The sequence below is a fragment of the Triticum dicoccoides genome, chromosome 2B (genome assembly GCF_002162155.2).
Source record: "Triticum dicoccoides isolate Atlit2015 ecotype Zavitan chromosome 2B, WEW_v2.0, whole genome shotgun sequence".
In the NCBI taxonomy this organism is placed as follows: Eukaryota; Viridiplantae; Streptophyta; class Magnoliopsida; order Poales; family Poaceae; genus Triticum; species Triticum dicoccoides.
In genome coordinates this window covers 508,799,846-508,812,803 of record NC_041383.1, presented here as the reverse complement: position 1 = coordinate 508,812,803, position 12,958 = coordinate 508,799,846, and the positions used below count along the sequence as shown (strand labels likewise).

Here is a 12,958-nt window from a genome sequence, read left to right as displayed (position 1 = left end):
CTCTGCTAGATTACATGACATGCTTCATCTCTATGATGTTTTATCAAGTATTTCCGTTAATAAAATCATTTGGTAAATTGCTCATATTTCCAACAGCTCTTACCAAGTTTCATAAATAAATTTTGAAGACATTTTTGTCGTTTGTAGGCACAAAAATCGTGTTTTTATCGGTCGCTCATACTAAGTTTCAAGATAGAAACTTAACATTATTTTCAAAATTCGTTAAAGCATATTCAAATTTGATCTTATTTGAAAGCCCCCGCCACAAGAAACACGGATATGAAAGCATAACTTAATTTGGATTGTTCTTTCAAAAGATATAGAAGGTATGAAAATCGGAAGCCAAAAATAAAAAAGCGTGCGCGGGACTCGGTGTCCCCGCACTTGCGTGGCCCACATCCGCTCCCGTGATCAACATTGTGGGCAATGCCATTCAAAGTCCTAGGAAGGTGGAACACGTATGGATGTGACCTTCGGAGCTGGCGAAGAAAATATGCTAGAGGTTGTTTGATGGCCCTGTGAATCTTATCTAAATCACATTCCTTATTGATGCCGCCTTCGCCAATGCGAGATTATTTCAAGGAATGAGGGTCGACCGACTTGAAGAAGATTAGTTGTTGCTTCTGCTAGGAGGAGGCATGCTGCTCCTGCTTGGAAGGGAGAATTTGTGGGAGGTAGAGAGGCTTGAATTTGAATTTGTATGCTTGACTCCCCTTTGGGGATAAATATGAAAAGTCCTATTCTTGTAGCTTTTGCATTGGGCTGCGGCCCTGGGGTTTTTGCAGAGTTGAATGCAACATATAAGTAGATTTTTGGCCCACAATGAGGTCACTTTTGATGGTATTTCTTTGCAACAAGAAAATATCAGCAAGCTGTGAAGGAAGAGTGGACACAATCTATTGCTTATTATCATTTCGCCCCTCCTATAGCGCTTGACATTCAACATTGGCTACGGCGACATGATGGACCTGATGAGGCAATCCATTCTTCCTAGCAAAAAGGACTTCGTTTCTTGACTTCCAAATGCACCAAATAAAATTGAAAATATTATGAATAGAAGCATGAAGTTGGTTAATGTTTAACAAAGTTGGAATGATATGTTGTGTGGTGTGGTAATTAGCAGTAAGTTTGTCATTTATAATGTTCTAAGGACGGCCAAACCACGCAGCTCTGGCAAAAGCACAATTTATAAACAAATGACGTTCATCCTCCTGATGGTTGCACCTGCAACATTCAGACGCGATGTGAACTGATAAATGTCCAACTCTCATACAACAGGCAGGGCTTTCCCGAGGAGTCTCCAAGCAAAAGTTCGTACTCTTGGCGACATGAGCTTTCTGATTCCGTACCTGCTGGAGAACATGTCTCACTAGTGTGGGTAATTATCTGGGTTGATTGTTTTGCTGACTTTGAATATCCTATGAGCAGAGGTTGTAAGTACTTTTTTAGCTGCACTTACCATTTGGGGTGAGGTCCCAATTCAAAATATCACGGCCGTTAGAGTAGATAATCTGGATTTGAATAATACTGAAAGCAGTGGGCTGGCTGCTAACTCTTAAGTCTGAACGACATCCTCCCCCTCCTCCCCCCGCGTCGCCTCCCCGAGCGGGGCGACCGGGGGCTCTCGTCGCCCCTCCCAGCCCCCCTCCCCCTCCTCCCCTTCCGCCGCCGTCGGCCTGGGCCACCGAGCCTTGCCCGCGTGGTGCCGGCGGCGGCGGCCCCGGCCTTTCCCCCCCGCTTGGCGCCTCGGCTCGGGCGGACGGCGGCCGATGGGGGTGCTCCTCGGCGATAATGGATCCGGCGGCGGTGCAGCTCCCTCAGTGGCGCAGTGCTGGGTGGCGTGCGGGCGGTGGCGCGGCCGCTTGGCGGCGGGGCGACGCGGTGGCTAGCAGCGGGCCTTCCCGGCCCAGATCTAGGCCCTTTTGGGCTCGATCTGGGTCTAGGCGAGCCTGGCCTGGTCTGCTTGCGGCGTCTCTGGCGGGTCGGGGGCGTGACTCGTGCGGGGGGTGGTGGCGACGGTGGCTCACGTTCTGCAGCGCGGCGACGGGGGCTTCGCGAGCCCGTTTCGGGCTCGGCTGGGCCAGGGGTGGCCCGGTTTGCCCCTGTGCTGCGTCCGGCCGGATCCCGCCGGGGGCGGTGGAGGATGTCCCCTCCCGCGAGGCTGCTGATGTTGCCGCTCCTGGTTCCCGGTTGCGTCGTCTTGTTTCCGTCGGTCCCATTTCGTTTGCCATGGTGAGACGGCGATGGAGACTGCTCGACCGTGGTGGCGCAAGTTGGTGGGCGGTGGGTTTGGTGGCGCGGGATGGATTGTCTGGGGTCGTGGCTGGTTGGTGGTCGGGAGAAATCCTTGTCGGCCAGGCCGGCACCGACGCGGTGACGCTCGTGGGCGCCGCCGTGCCTTCCTGAAGGGCGTCGGGCATACCCCTTCCACCTCACCCCTCGCGTACCGGGGGAAACCCTAGGACATGTCCGGGCAATAGCGTCGTCATTGTCGCGATCCTTCTTGAGGGTGTTGTTTGGTATGCGGTGGTCCGGAATGCTAGGAGCGTGGTGGTATTTTCCGGTGGGCGCGGCGGTTGCGGGTCCTCATCGTTTTCGTTGATCCGCCGTTGTTGGTATTATTTTCTCTTCAGTTCCTTTTTTTGTTTTTTTTGGGCTTGCGTGTGCTGTGGCCCCAACATTTGTATCGTGTGGTCGTTGCTTTATAATATAAAGCGGGGGGCAACCCTTTTTCGGTAAAAGCAGTGGGCTCATGAAAGAGAGAGGTAATGAGAGGGATGTCCCAAGTCAAACTTTATTTTTTACTTTTAACATCTTAAGGTTTTACAACTACAAGGTGCATCAGTTTTCATGCAAGTTAAGCTTATGTATACTTGACTAACAATAGAGAATAAAATAACAACATCTACGATACAAAGTAAATAAAATATGAAAATGCTTTTCATGATGGATCTAATGATACAATTTTGGTATAATAGATATTGATACTGTTTTAGAAAACTTGATTATTTGTTTTTTGAAAAACTAATACACCTTATATTTTGGAACGAACTTAGTATAATTTAAGCCGGGTAAGAAAATATATGTTCTAAAATACTTTAAAAATTAGTCTTTCTAGAACTTCTTTCTCCTCATATCACAACATGTATCATTTCTACAGGAAGATTCACATGTATGTATAAGACATTAAACATGTACTCCCTCAATTCCACAATGTAGTGCGCACGCTTTTAGCGATCTAAATTTGACCATAAATTTAACCAAAGAGACCGACTGCGGTGGGAGTAAAAAGTATATCACCGAATTCATATCGAAAATACGAGTTCAGTGGTATAATTTTTGCTTCCGCCGCAGTCGGTCTTGTTGGTTAAATTTATGGTCAAACTTGAATCTCAGAAAGCGCGGGCGCATTACATTGTGGAATGGAGGGAGTATAAATTTATTTATTTTCTTTTACCTTTTTTTATTAAATTTGATGTTCATTCCAAAGCATGAGGGCATGGACTCTTTTTTCCAGAAAAACTAAATTATTATAAGAACTCACCGGAAGTATAAAGCCCAAAACATCATAAACATAATAAAGATTATATTAAGATTCTGGACAAATGAACGACCATTACCATCGTCAAAACTAGCCGTCAAAGCGCTGTTGTAGCCGCTCTCTTTGTTGAACCAATCCCACTTGTCACCTTGTCGATGGGGTCGGCCTTCATTTCAAATATCCACTTATACCATCGTCAGAACTAGCCGTCAAAGCGCTATTGTGGCCGCTCTCTTTGTTGAACCAACCCCACTTGTCACCTTGTCGATGGGGTCGGCCTTCATTTCAAATATCCACTTATCAACACACTATTGCTTATGTCAATGAGATGTACCTAACTTATTTTCGTTTAGTGAATGTTTCAAATTTAGGAGCCTTTTTCGTTCACAAGAATTTCAAAATGCAGAAATAGAAAAAAAATACGATTGAAGTGGTATGTTCACCCAAATCTTACAGGATACCAGAGAGTGGTTGATGCCACAAGAAAAACAGAAAACTATAGAAAATGTTTACGGTGGATGTTAGGTTTCTCATGAAATGTCTTAAAAAAATCCTACTATAAAATTTTGTCATCCGAGTCAAACAACCAGTGTCGAAAAATTAATCTTAAGAATTCTAATCCTCCAAAAATCAAGATTTATTTGAATCAAAGGAGCGGAGAGGTCAGACCTATCAAAATTCGAAAGCTTGGATCGTCATATTCTTCGTCTATCACCTCCCAACGCCTTATCCTCCAGCTCGCGGCTTAAACCCCTCTTTCTCCCTCGGTTCCCACCCCACCCCGCCCAAATGCTCCTCCAATTCTCCCCCCATCCCTCCCCTCTCATCCTCTCCCTCCCCGTCGCCACTTCCAGAGCCCGCCACCCTCACCCCCGCCTCCCTCCCGTCCGCGCCTCGCCTTCCTCAGAGCCGGAGCTCCTCGCCAAGTCCGCGCTCCGCCGCATCTCCGACAAGCTCCGCAGCCTCGGATACCTCGAGACCTCCCCGGAGCCCCCCATTCCAGCCCCGGCCCCGAGCGCTGACGCCCCGTCCCCCGGGGAGATTTTCGTGCCCACCCCGGCCCAGCTTCCTCGCCACCGCGTCGGCTCCACGCTAGACCCTAGCTGGGCCACTGGCGACGGCGAGGCAGACGCAGCGCGGCGCAGACAGAGGCGGGGGAGGGATGCGGCAGCGGCACCGACGCCGCCGTCCGCGGCGGAGCTTACGCTGCCGCGGGACGAGCTGCGGCGGCTGCAGGGGGTCGGCATCCGGCTGCGTAAGAGGCTCAAGGTGGGGAAGCCCGGCGTCACAGAGGGGATCGTGAACGGGATACACGAGCGATGGCGCAACGCGGAGCTCGTGAAGATCAGGTGCGATGACATCTCCGCCATGAACATGAGGCGCACCCACGAGGTCCTCGAGGTGAGCACCGCCCTGTGGAACCTTGCTATGCGTTCCCAATTCAGGCTTGCTCGTTGCTGCTTGTGCACAGGTGGCGTATCAGTATTCAGTTTATGTGAGCATGCATTGTCTTTGGATGTTGAATGCCTCTTAATGTTAGTATTTGACTTTTCGACACTGATAGAATAAGTTGATAAGATGCTGTGTGTATACAGTAGATGATTTCACACTCTTGATGTGAAATCTGAAATGTGAAGAATGACAGGACGAAATGCTGCTCCCATAACTTTGTAGTCATATGGTCAGGATGTAAATTTGCATATCTTGCGTGCTTGAAATAAATTAACCTATGAGTGGATTAGCATGCACATAGTTATTGCTTCACTATACATTTGAATTTGAATTCTAATCCATTTAACAAAAAAAAGTTTGTAACAAGAAAAATGCTGGTATATAGTTGGACCCAACTATTTTCATCTCAATGTTATCCGACTTGCATTTTTTCATGCTCTGTGTGTTTTGCTTGATAGAGGAAAACTGGAGGCTTGGTTATTTGGAGATCTGGAAGCACCATCATATTGTATAGAGGAACCAACTATAAATATCCTTACTTCCATGACCAGCAAAAGATTGATGATTGTCTCAAGGATGAATCATCAGAGCAGAGCAGTTCTGATGATGATGATGAAGATCTTGGTTTTTTATCTGTGGAACAATGTAGTAGTGAAGTGGATGGTAAGAATCATACAGAAGATAGTATTCATTATGAAGATGAGGCTGTCGAAAATGTTGCCATAGTATATGGAGAACAGACGAGTATAGGAGAGGAACATGAGAATCATGACATATTATCTGTGGGGCAGAGCGTGGCCAGAAAGGAAGATGCAAATTATCCCATGATATCCTCTAAAGTGCCTGTTGTTGATACACAGGAGGGTAGATCAGCAGTGAAAATTAATAGTGGAGCTGCAAACAAACAGCATGCAAGATTTCATATAGGCACTAATGTAAATCCTCCTAGTGTGGTCAGACCTTTAGCTAGGTCTACCTTAGTTACCGGTGTTGGTTCTCCAAATAAGTTCCGATTACAGTTGCCCGGGGAGGTCAAGCTTGCGAAGGACGATGACAAATTATTAGATGGGCTGGGTCCACGGTTTTCTGAATGGTGGGGGTATGATCCCCTTCCAGTGGATGCTGATTTGTTGCCAGCTATCGTTCCTGGATTCCGTAGGCCTTTCCGTCTTCTTCCTTCAGGTGTCCCACCCAAGCTAACAGATAGAGAAATGACTATCCTTAGGAGGCTAGCTCGTCCTTTGCCCTACCACTATGCACTTGGTAATGTTCGGGAATTTTCTATTTTCTACCATCTTGGATTAAGTTGATGAGGACCACCCGTAATTAACTTTTCTAGTTTCCACTGTCTAGGAAGAAGCAGTAACCTTCAAGGATTGGCTGCATCCATGATCAAGTTATGGGAAAGGTGTGAGGTGGCGAAGATTGCGATGAAGAGAGGTCCATACTGCATTGATAGTGAGCTCGTCTCTGAGGAATTAAAGGTAGGTAGGTGTAATTGTACATTGCATTTTATATTCTCTAGTACGCCTTTTTGTGGTAAAACCGTAGTTGGTGACGTTGTAGACCTAGTGAAATGTCTTTGGCTCAACAATTTTGGAGATATAATGTGTTTATCCGTGTTCCATCAGATTGAAGTTGTACGCATCCTTGATATCACCCATGCCAACCAATGCGGTGTCATGAAAGGTCAAACCGTCAAAGATTGTCTAGCTTGGACCTTTGAATAAAGATTAAGTTGATTAAATCAATCTTCTGCTGGTTCACCTCCTTTGTTTTTTTGGATGTCACTCGCGAAAAGAAATTTAAGACTTCTCTCTTATTATGGACCATATCTTGGTCTTCCCCTGGTTCTTACTTGCCCTGATATGTAAGACCATGATGGACCATATCGAGTGTCGTGTTGCTCCTGCTCTAGCTTTATATGCCCTGATGTTAAAATCCAACTGGTTGAATTTGTTCTTAGTTCTCTGCCTACCTACTATATGGATATGCTCTAGTTACCTGAAGGTGTAAAAGAAAATATTAAACTTTACTGACTCACTTCCTATGGGGCAGACACATAGGAAATTCCTTGCTGCCTGGAACATGGTGTGTGCAAGCTTAAAGGCAATGGGGGCAGGGTGTCACAAATCTCATTGTTCACAACAAGGCCCTCATGCTCAAAATTGTTTCTCAATTTTTACAATAATATTCACTGGGTTAGTACTTAACATGGTTTGGCAGTACTGTAACAACAATAGCGTCCTTCCTCGTGCCCATGCGGGATTGTTCTGGTGGCGGGATGTTTTCAGTCTGTGTGGCAAGTTCGAACGAATCATCAACTGCCAGATCGTGATAGATGACAGTATATCCTTCTGGCATGATCCCTTGGGCTGTGCCAATCCCCAGAGATCACTTTGCCAGGCTACACTCCTTTTTTCCTGGTATGCTCATTTGTTAAACACTGTCTTCTTAACTTCCAGAGGCCAAGCAAGCTGTGAATATCCTTGATCCCCCACCCCCACCCCTTGATATAGCAGTAGAGTGGTGCGACCTTTCGATGAGATAGATACCTTCAATCTGTGGAGGTGAGCCTCACGATCAAGGCTTCCGGGTGAGAGGACCGATGAGCCAAGCAATTGCTGAACCAGCCTTGCCAAAGCCAAGCTGACCTTTTTTTTTGCGGGTAAAAGCCAAGCTGACCTGACCAATCTCCTAGGGATTGGTCCTATATGGTGCACGGTTGAGCAAGGAGGCAGCCGGAATTAGGTCAATCTGATGTTCAATTCCCCTGAATGCGGGAGCCTGGCGGTACACATGTAACACATCATCATACTCCTGCAAAAGGCTAGTCACAGCATGAGGCAAAGAAAGTATACACATGTTCAAATGGAATTATTTGCCTCCAACTTGTACAATTGGATTTTGTAGCAAGCAAAACCGAACATTTCAGCCACAGCATGAGGCAAAGAAAGTATGCCCATCTTCAAAGCATGAGGCAAAGAAAGTATGCCCATCTTCAAATGGAATTATTTGCCTCCATTGTACTATTGGATTTTTTTAGCAAGCAAAACCGAACATTTCAGCCTAATTTTACATTCCTTAGAACTAGAATATATTTTTTTATCTGATGCAAGCTTCCTTAGACACAATGTGACTTACTTTTGGAAGGTTCATTACTCTCTCTATTGGCTCTCTGTATTTAATCTTCAAATTATATTCCTGGCGCTTTAGAGATTTACAAGTCCCAGTATCTTTAAATGATTTTGCCGCTGCAAATGACTACCAAGCCCAAGGCCTTTGTTTGGCTCTTCCTTCATGACTGGCTCAAACCTGAGATATGCTAGTCTGAAGAAACTACACTGGCATTATGAGCTCCTCATGCGTGATCCGCTGGCTTGGTGCTCTGGAAACTTGCGATCACCTGTTCTTCAATTGTCCTTTCAGCAAGGCCTGCTGGCATTTTCTGAACATCCATTGGCCTCCTGCGACGATACAGAGCAGATGATCCTAGCTGTCCACATCACTTTCTCCCAGCCTTTTTTCTTCAAAGTCACAATTACGGGACCTGGTACATCTGGAAGCAAAGGAACAATAATTGTTTTGACCAGATCCATCTTAGATTCGCTGTTTGGAAGAGCAACTTCATGTAGGACATCCAGTTGCAAGTATAGGCTCAAAGAGGAGGCTAGGTCTCCCCCTCTAACCTGGATCGACTCGCTGTTTTAGTCTCCCTGTACATGCATGTTTCCGTATAGCCTAACCCTAGTGGTGCTCTGTACATACTGTACACAAGTTGTAAAACTCATTCTAATAAACTTGCTGTCAGGGCCTCCCCTGCAGTCTTTCATTTTTTAAGTTAAACTACTGCAGCCTAGGGCTCATATGTGCTGAAGCATAACTGTTTCTCCACTCTGGAAACTTAGCTAGTTCATGTTTATGGCACATTATTTTTCTTCCAGGGGATGCAGTTGATTATCATCGTAATCAACTTAAGAGGTTAGCAGACAAGTTACCACGAGTTTGTGGGATCAAGTCCCAGAAAATCCACAAATAAACCCACCTAATTAGTTATTAGTTGTGCTTGAGTGGCAAACATTAGTCACCAGTTGTCTGCTCGTCACTTTGATATATGTGAGATCAGACGTAAGGCAAACATACTTTATCTCCGAGTTTCTGGTGCTCATTGTGGACATCAAACTATTGAAGAGCGGGGTGCTCATTGCTGTTTTTTCCACCCGTTGAAACTAGCTGTTAGAACTAAATGTTGCATGCATGTAGTTCACAACTAACACTTGAGCATGCTTTCCTGGTTTGACCTAGGAACATAAAAAAGGCAGAAAGAGTTTAATCCAAAGATCTGAAAAAACAATGTAATCCATGGTCTAAGAGTTTGATGGTTTGACCTAGCAACATGTTCTATTGACAGGTAGAGAGTACATCTGTACATGAGTTAATTACAACTCAGCTATTACTCATGAACTATAGCACACATGACCTTGTATAGTTAAAAAAGCGAAAAAACAACACCATCATCTAACTTTTTTTTCCCCAGAAACCATCATCTAACTTCAACACTATGTTATCGGAGTCGGAAAGTAGAAGTAAACCTGTGAAGACCTTCTAGCTTTACTTTTCTCTACAATACTCCTGAATTGACATCACAAGACACTACTCGCTATAATCTTCATTTCAGACCAGAAAGGTAAATTACACCTGTTACATTCTTAATCTTCCAGGACTTGACTGGTGGGACCCTTTTATCAAGGGACAATGAGTCAATTGTACTATACAGAGGAAAAGATTTCCTACCCCCAGCTGTCTCTCTTGCAATAGAAAAACGCAGAAAGCACGACAATTCCATGATCAACAAGCCCAAGCCTGAAATTGAAGAAAGCATACCTACTCAAGATGCTTCTGAACTGGAGATGGCAAACGATGCCTCCGTACACGGGCATGAATGTCATGAAGAAAAACATGAAGGTGAAACTTCTGTTATAGAATATAGAACTGAATCTGTAAATACAGTTGCCCAGAACATGGAAACCAGATTATCTCAGGTATTTTTATTTAAATTTACCTGTTGCTGACTTTTTGTAATTTTGATGTCCTTATATTATTTTTAAGATCCCACCACATAATACATATAAACATATGTCCAGGCTATAGCAGAGAAAAAGAAGGCTGAAAAACTTCTTGAGGAGCTAGAAAAGGCATCTCGGCCTTCAAAAGCTGAAACAAGAGAGACAATCTCAGAAGAGGAGAGGTACATGTTGAGGAAAGTTGGTTTGCAGATGAAGCCATTTCTGCTGCTAGGTGATTATTCTTCTCAACCTTCCATTACACTGCGCACGTATGTTCTGAGCAATACCTAACTAGGTTATTGAATTATTTTGTATGAAACTAGATTGAAAAGATATGTGTAATATTTTCCTACAAGTATCATAGGGTTGCAGTTCTCATGTTAAACGGGTGAATCCTGTGATTTTATGTTGCTTGAAGTGCCCAAATTTGAGCTTGTTCTGTCATCTGATGCAATCCATCTGGAGATGCTTCTCATTCTCTACCATCTTATACCTCCATTGTTTTTGTAAGTATACCATCACAATGATCCATGTCACACCCACATTAAAAGAAATTAACAATATCCCTTATTCAACTTGCACAACCTGCGGTAATGATAATAAATACTGTGCAGTACTTGTCTGTCAACACAAAATATGAAATCCTAGTCCCTAGCAGAATGTGAATGACTATACAGCATGCTGTTTGCTGGGGTCATTTAAAAAAGGTATGAACTAGGTAGCTAGGGTGTGGTTCCTATAAAAAATCCTCTTCCATTTCTATCTTACATTTTTATTATTTCTTCTAATATCATTGTATCTATTGACTTGCAGGAAGGAGAGGAGTTTTTGATGGAACAATTGAAAATATGCACCTTCATTGGAAGTATCGAGAACTTGTCAAGATTATATGTAAAGAACACAGCACGGAAGATGTTACATATGCTGCTCGAACACTAGAAGCTGAGAGTGGTGGTATTTTGGTGGCAGTGGAGAGAGTGAGCAAAGGACATGCAATTATAATGTATCGAGGGAAGAACTACCAGAGGCCGTCAGCTCTGAGGCCAAAATCTTTGTTGAATAAAAAAGATGCTCTGAAGCGTTCTGTAGAGCTTCAGCGCCACAAGGTGAAACTTAAATGCATTTGTTTGTGATGGACTTTTCGTGAGGTTATTTTTTGGATCCTGATATAAGTATTCCCTTGTTTATTTAGTCCTTGAAGCTTCACGTGCTTAATCTATCAAAGAACATCGACTACTTGAGGGGCCAGATGGTGAGTTTTAGTTCAACGGTTAACTTTTATATTTTTTTGTTGAATGATGTGAGCTTCTTTGCTAACTAGAATACAATACTTTTAGCAAATGGAGGGTCATCCAGTGGCTTTGTCTGATCAGATGAACCCAGGCCATGAAAACAAAGGCATGCATGATCTCTGTGACAACTCTGGAACATTAGGGGAGACAAGCAAAGTAAACATTTTTAACTTGCATGTAGTTCTACTGCAGCCTAGTGGTATATTCCATCATGTGCCTGAATATGTGTTTACGTAAATATGCATGGTCAAGGAAGTGCCTGAAGTTGCTCCTGAGTGTTTTGAGCCAGAGGGCGAAGAGTGCAGTTCAGGTGGAACAAATAGAACCTTGAATACAACCAGGTCTGGAGTTCCTTTAGATGATACACAGGTTTATAGTCACTCTTCCTTATCAAAAACTCTACTTTGTAGTTTGATGATTTTTCAATGAACTATGGTGAACTAATGAGGATACTGCACAACGTATTTGCAGAAGAAGTTATGTTTGAACGAGCTTAAAGATGATTCCTCTGAGGCTTCGAGGCCATGCCTGAATGGGAGTTCAAGTACAGCTTCATCAGATAATCTGATCGAATATGTGAGTTTGTTAGTGCTGCCTACCCACTGGATGTCTTTCTTTTGTTCCCTGCTGATTCTGATGAATTGCTTTTGCAGCAAAATACGCTGAGCTTTCCTGTAGCATGCCATTCAGACAGTGGTAGTGAAGAGGATTCCAAAGTCTTCAAAACCCTTAGCCCTTCCCAGGCACTGGATGAGCTAATATTGGACCAGAAACATACTCCTCACTTGCCTTCCAAAGCTACACCTCTATCAAATCGGGAGAGACTTGTGCTAAGGAAGCAAGCTCTGCAAATGAAGAAACGGCCAGTACTTGCCATTGGTATCTTCTTAGTCTTATTTCCTACATTGTCTACCGAACTTTCAAATTACTATGCTGAGCATAGCATCTGGTTCCTGTCGCAGGGAGGAATAATGTCATCACCGGAGTAGCAAAAACAATACGGACGCACTTCAAAAAGCATCCTCTTGCTATTGTGAATATCAAGAACCGAGCAGATGGAACTCCAGTTCAACAGCTGATATCAGAACTAGAGGTTTGTAATCTGAAACAGAGTATTGCTAGATCCGAGGCACTCTAAATTAAACTGAGCTTCTTCGCTGGTCAATGGATAAACAGGAGGCGACAGGATCGGTTCTCGTGTCGCGAGAACCAAACAAAGTGATTTTGTACAGAGGCTGGGGAGCGGACGTGACCCAGACAAGTTCCAGGGAAGATAGAACAAATGAGGGGGAAAAGGAGGTGATATCACCACAGCTCCTTGAAGCCATTAGATTAGAATGTGGACTGCACCCAGGTGAATCACAATAGCTGGATCCTGGACGACCTACTTTTGAAGATGATCCTCCTATGTTGTGGAAATACAGACGAACATTGATTCAGTGTATTCTCATCCTCCTACCTGTAAATCTTGTACGTCTGAGAAGCCTTTTGAATGAACTTCGCCATTAACCAAAATCAGATCTCGGAAACTCTCAGCAGTCAGAATCCGACAGAAAATTGAAACTGCTGGTGCCATCTGCTGGAATCAAGCAAAAATGCGAGTGGCT

The 12,958-nt window shown here is 44.3% G+C and overlaps 1 protein-coding gene across 1 annotated transcript; it reads left to right on the top strand.

Annotated features, from left to right (window-relative positions):
• The first annotated feature begins 4,330 nt into the window (after positions 1–4,330).
• LOC119364535 (CRM-domain containing factor CFM2, chloroplastic-like) lies at positions 4,331–12,869 on the top strand. Its single transcript, XM_037630015.1, has 13 exons — positions 4,331–4,942; positions 5,452–6,256; positions 6,347–6,477; positions 9,715–10,035; positions 10,138–10,291; positions 10,873–11,165; positions 11,252–11,311; positions 11,397–11,507; positions 11,604–11,720; positions 11,823–11,927; positions 12,005–12,230; positions 12,314–12,444; positions 12,528–12,869. The coding sequence occupies exons 1-13, from the start codon at positions 4,331–4,333 to the stop codon at positions 12,717–12,719; spliced, it is 3,258 nt and encodes a 1,085-aa protein (XP_037485912.1). The 3' UTR covers positions 12,720–12,869.
• Positions 12,870–12,958: the final 89 nt, after the last annotated feature.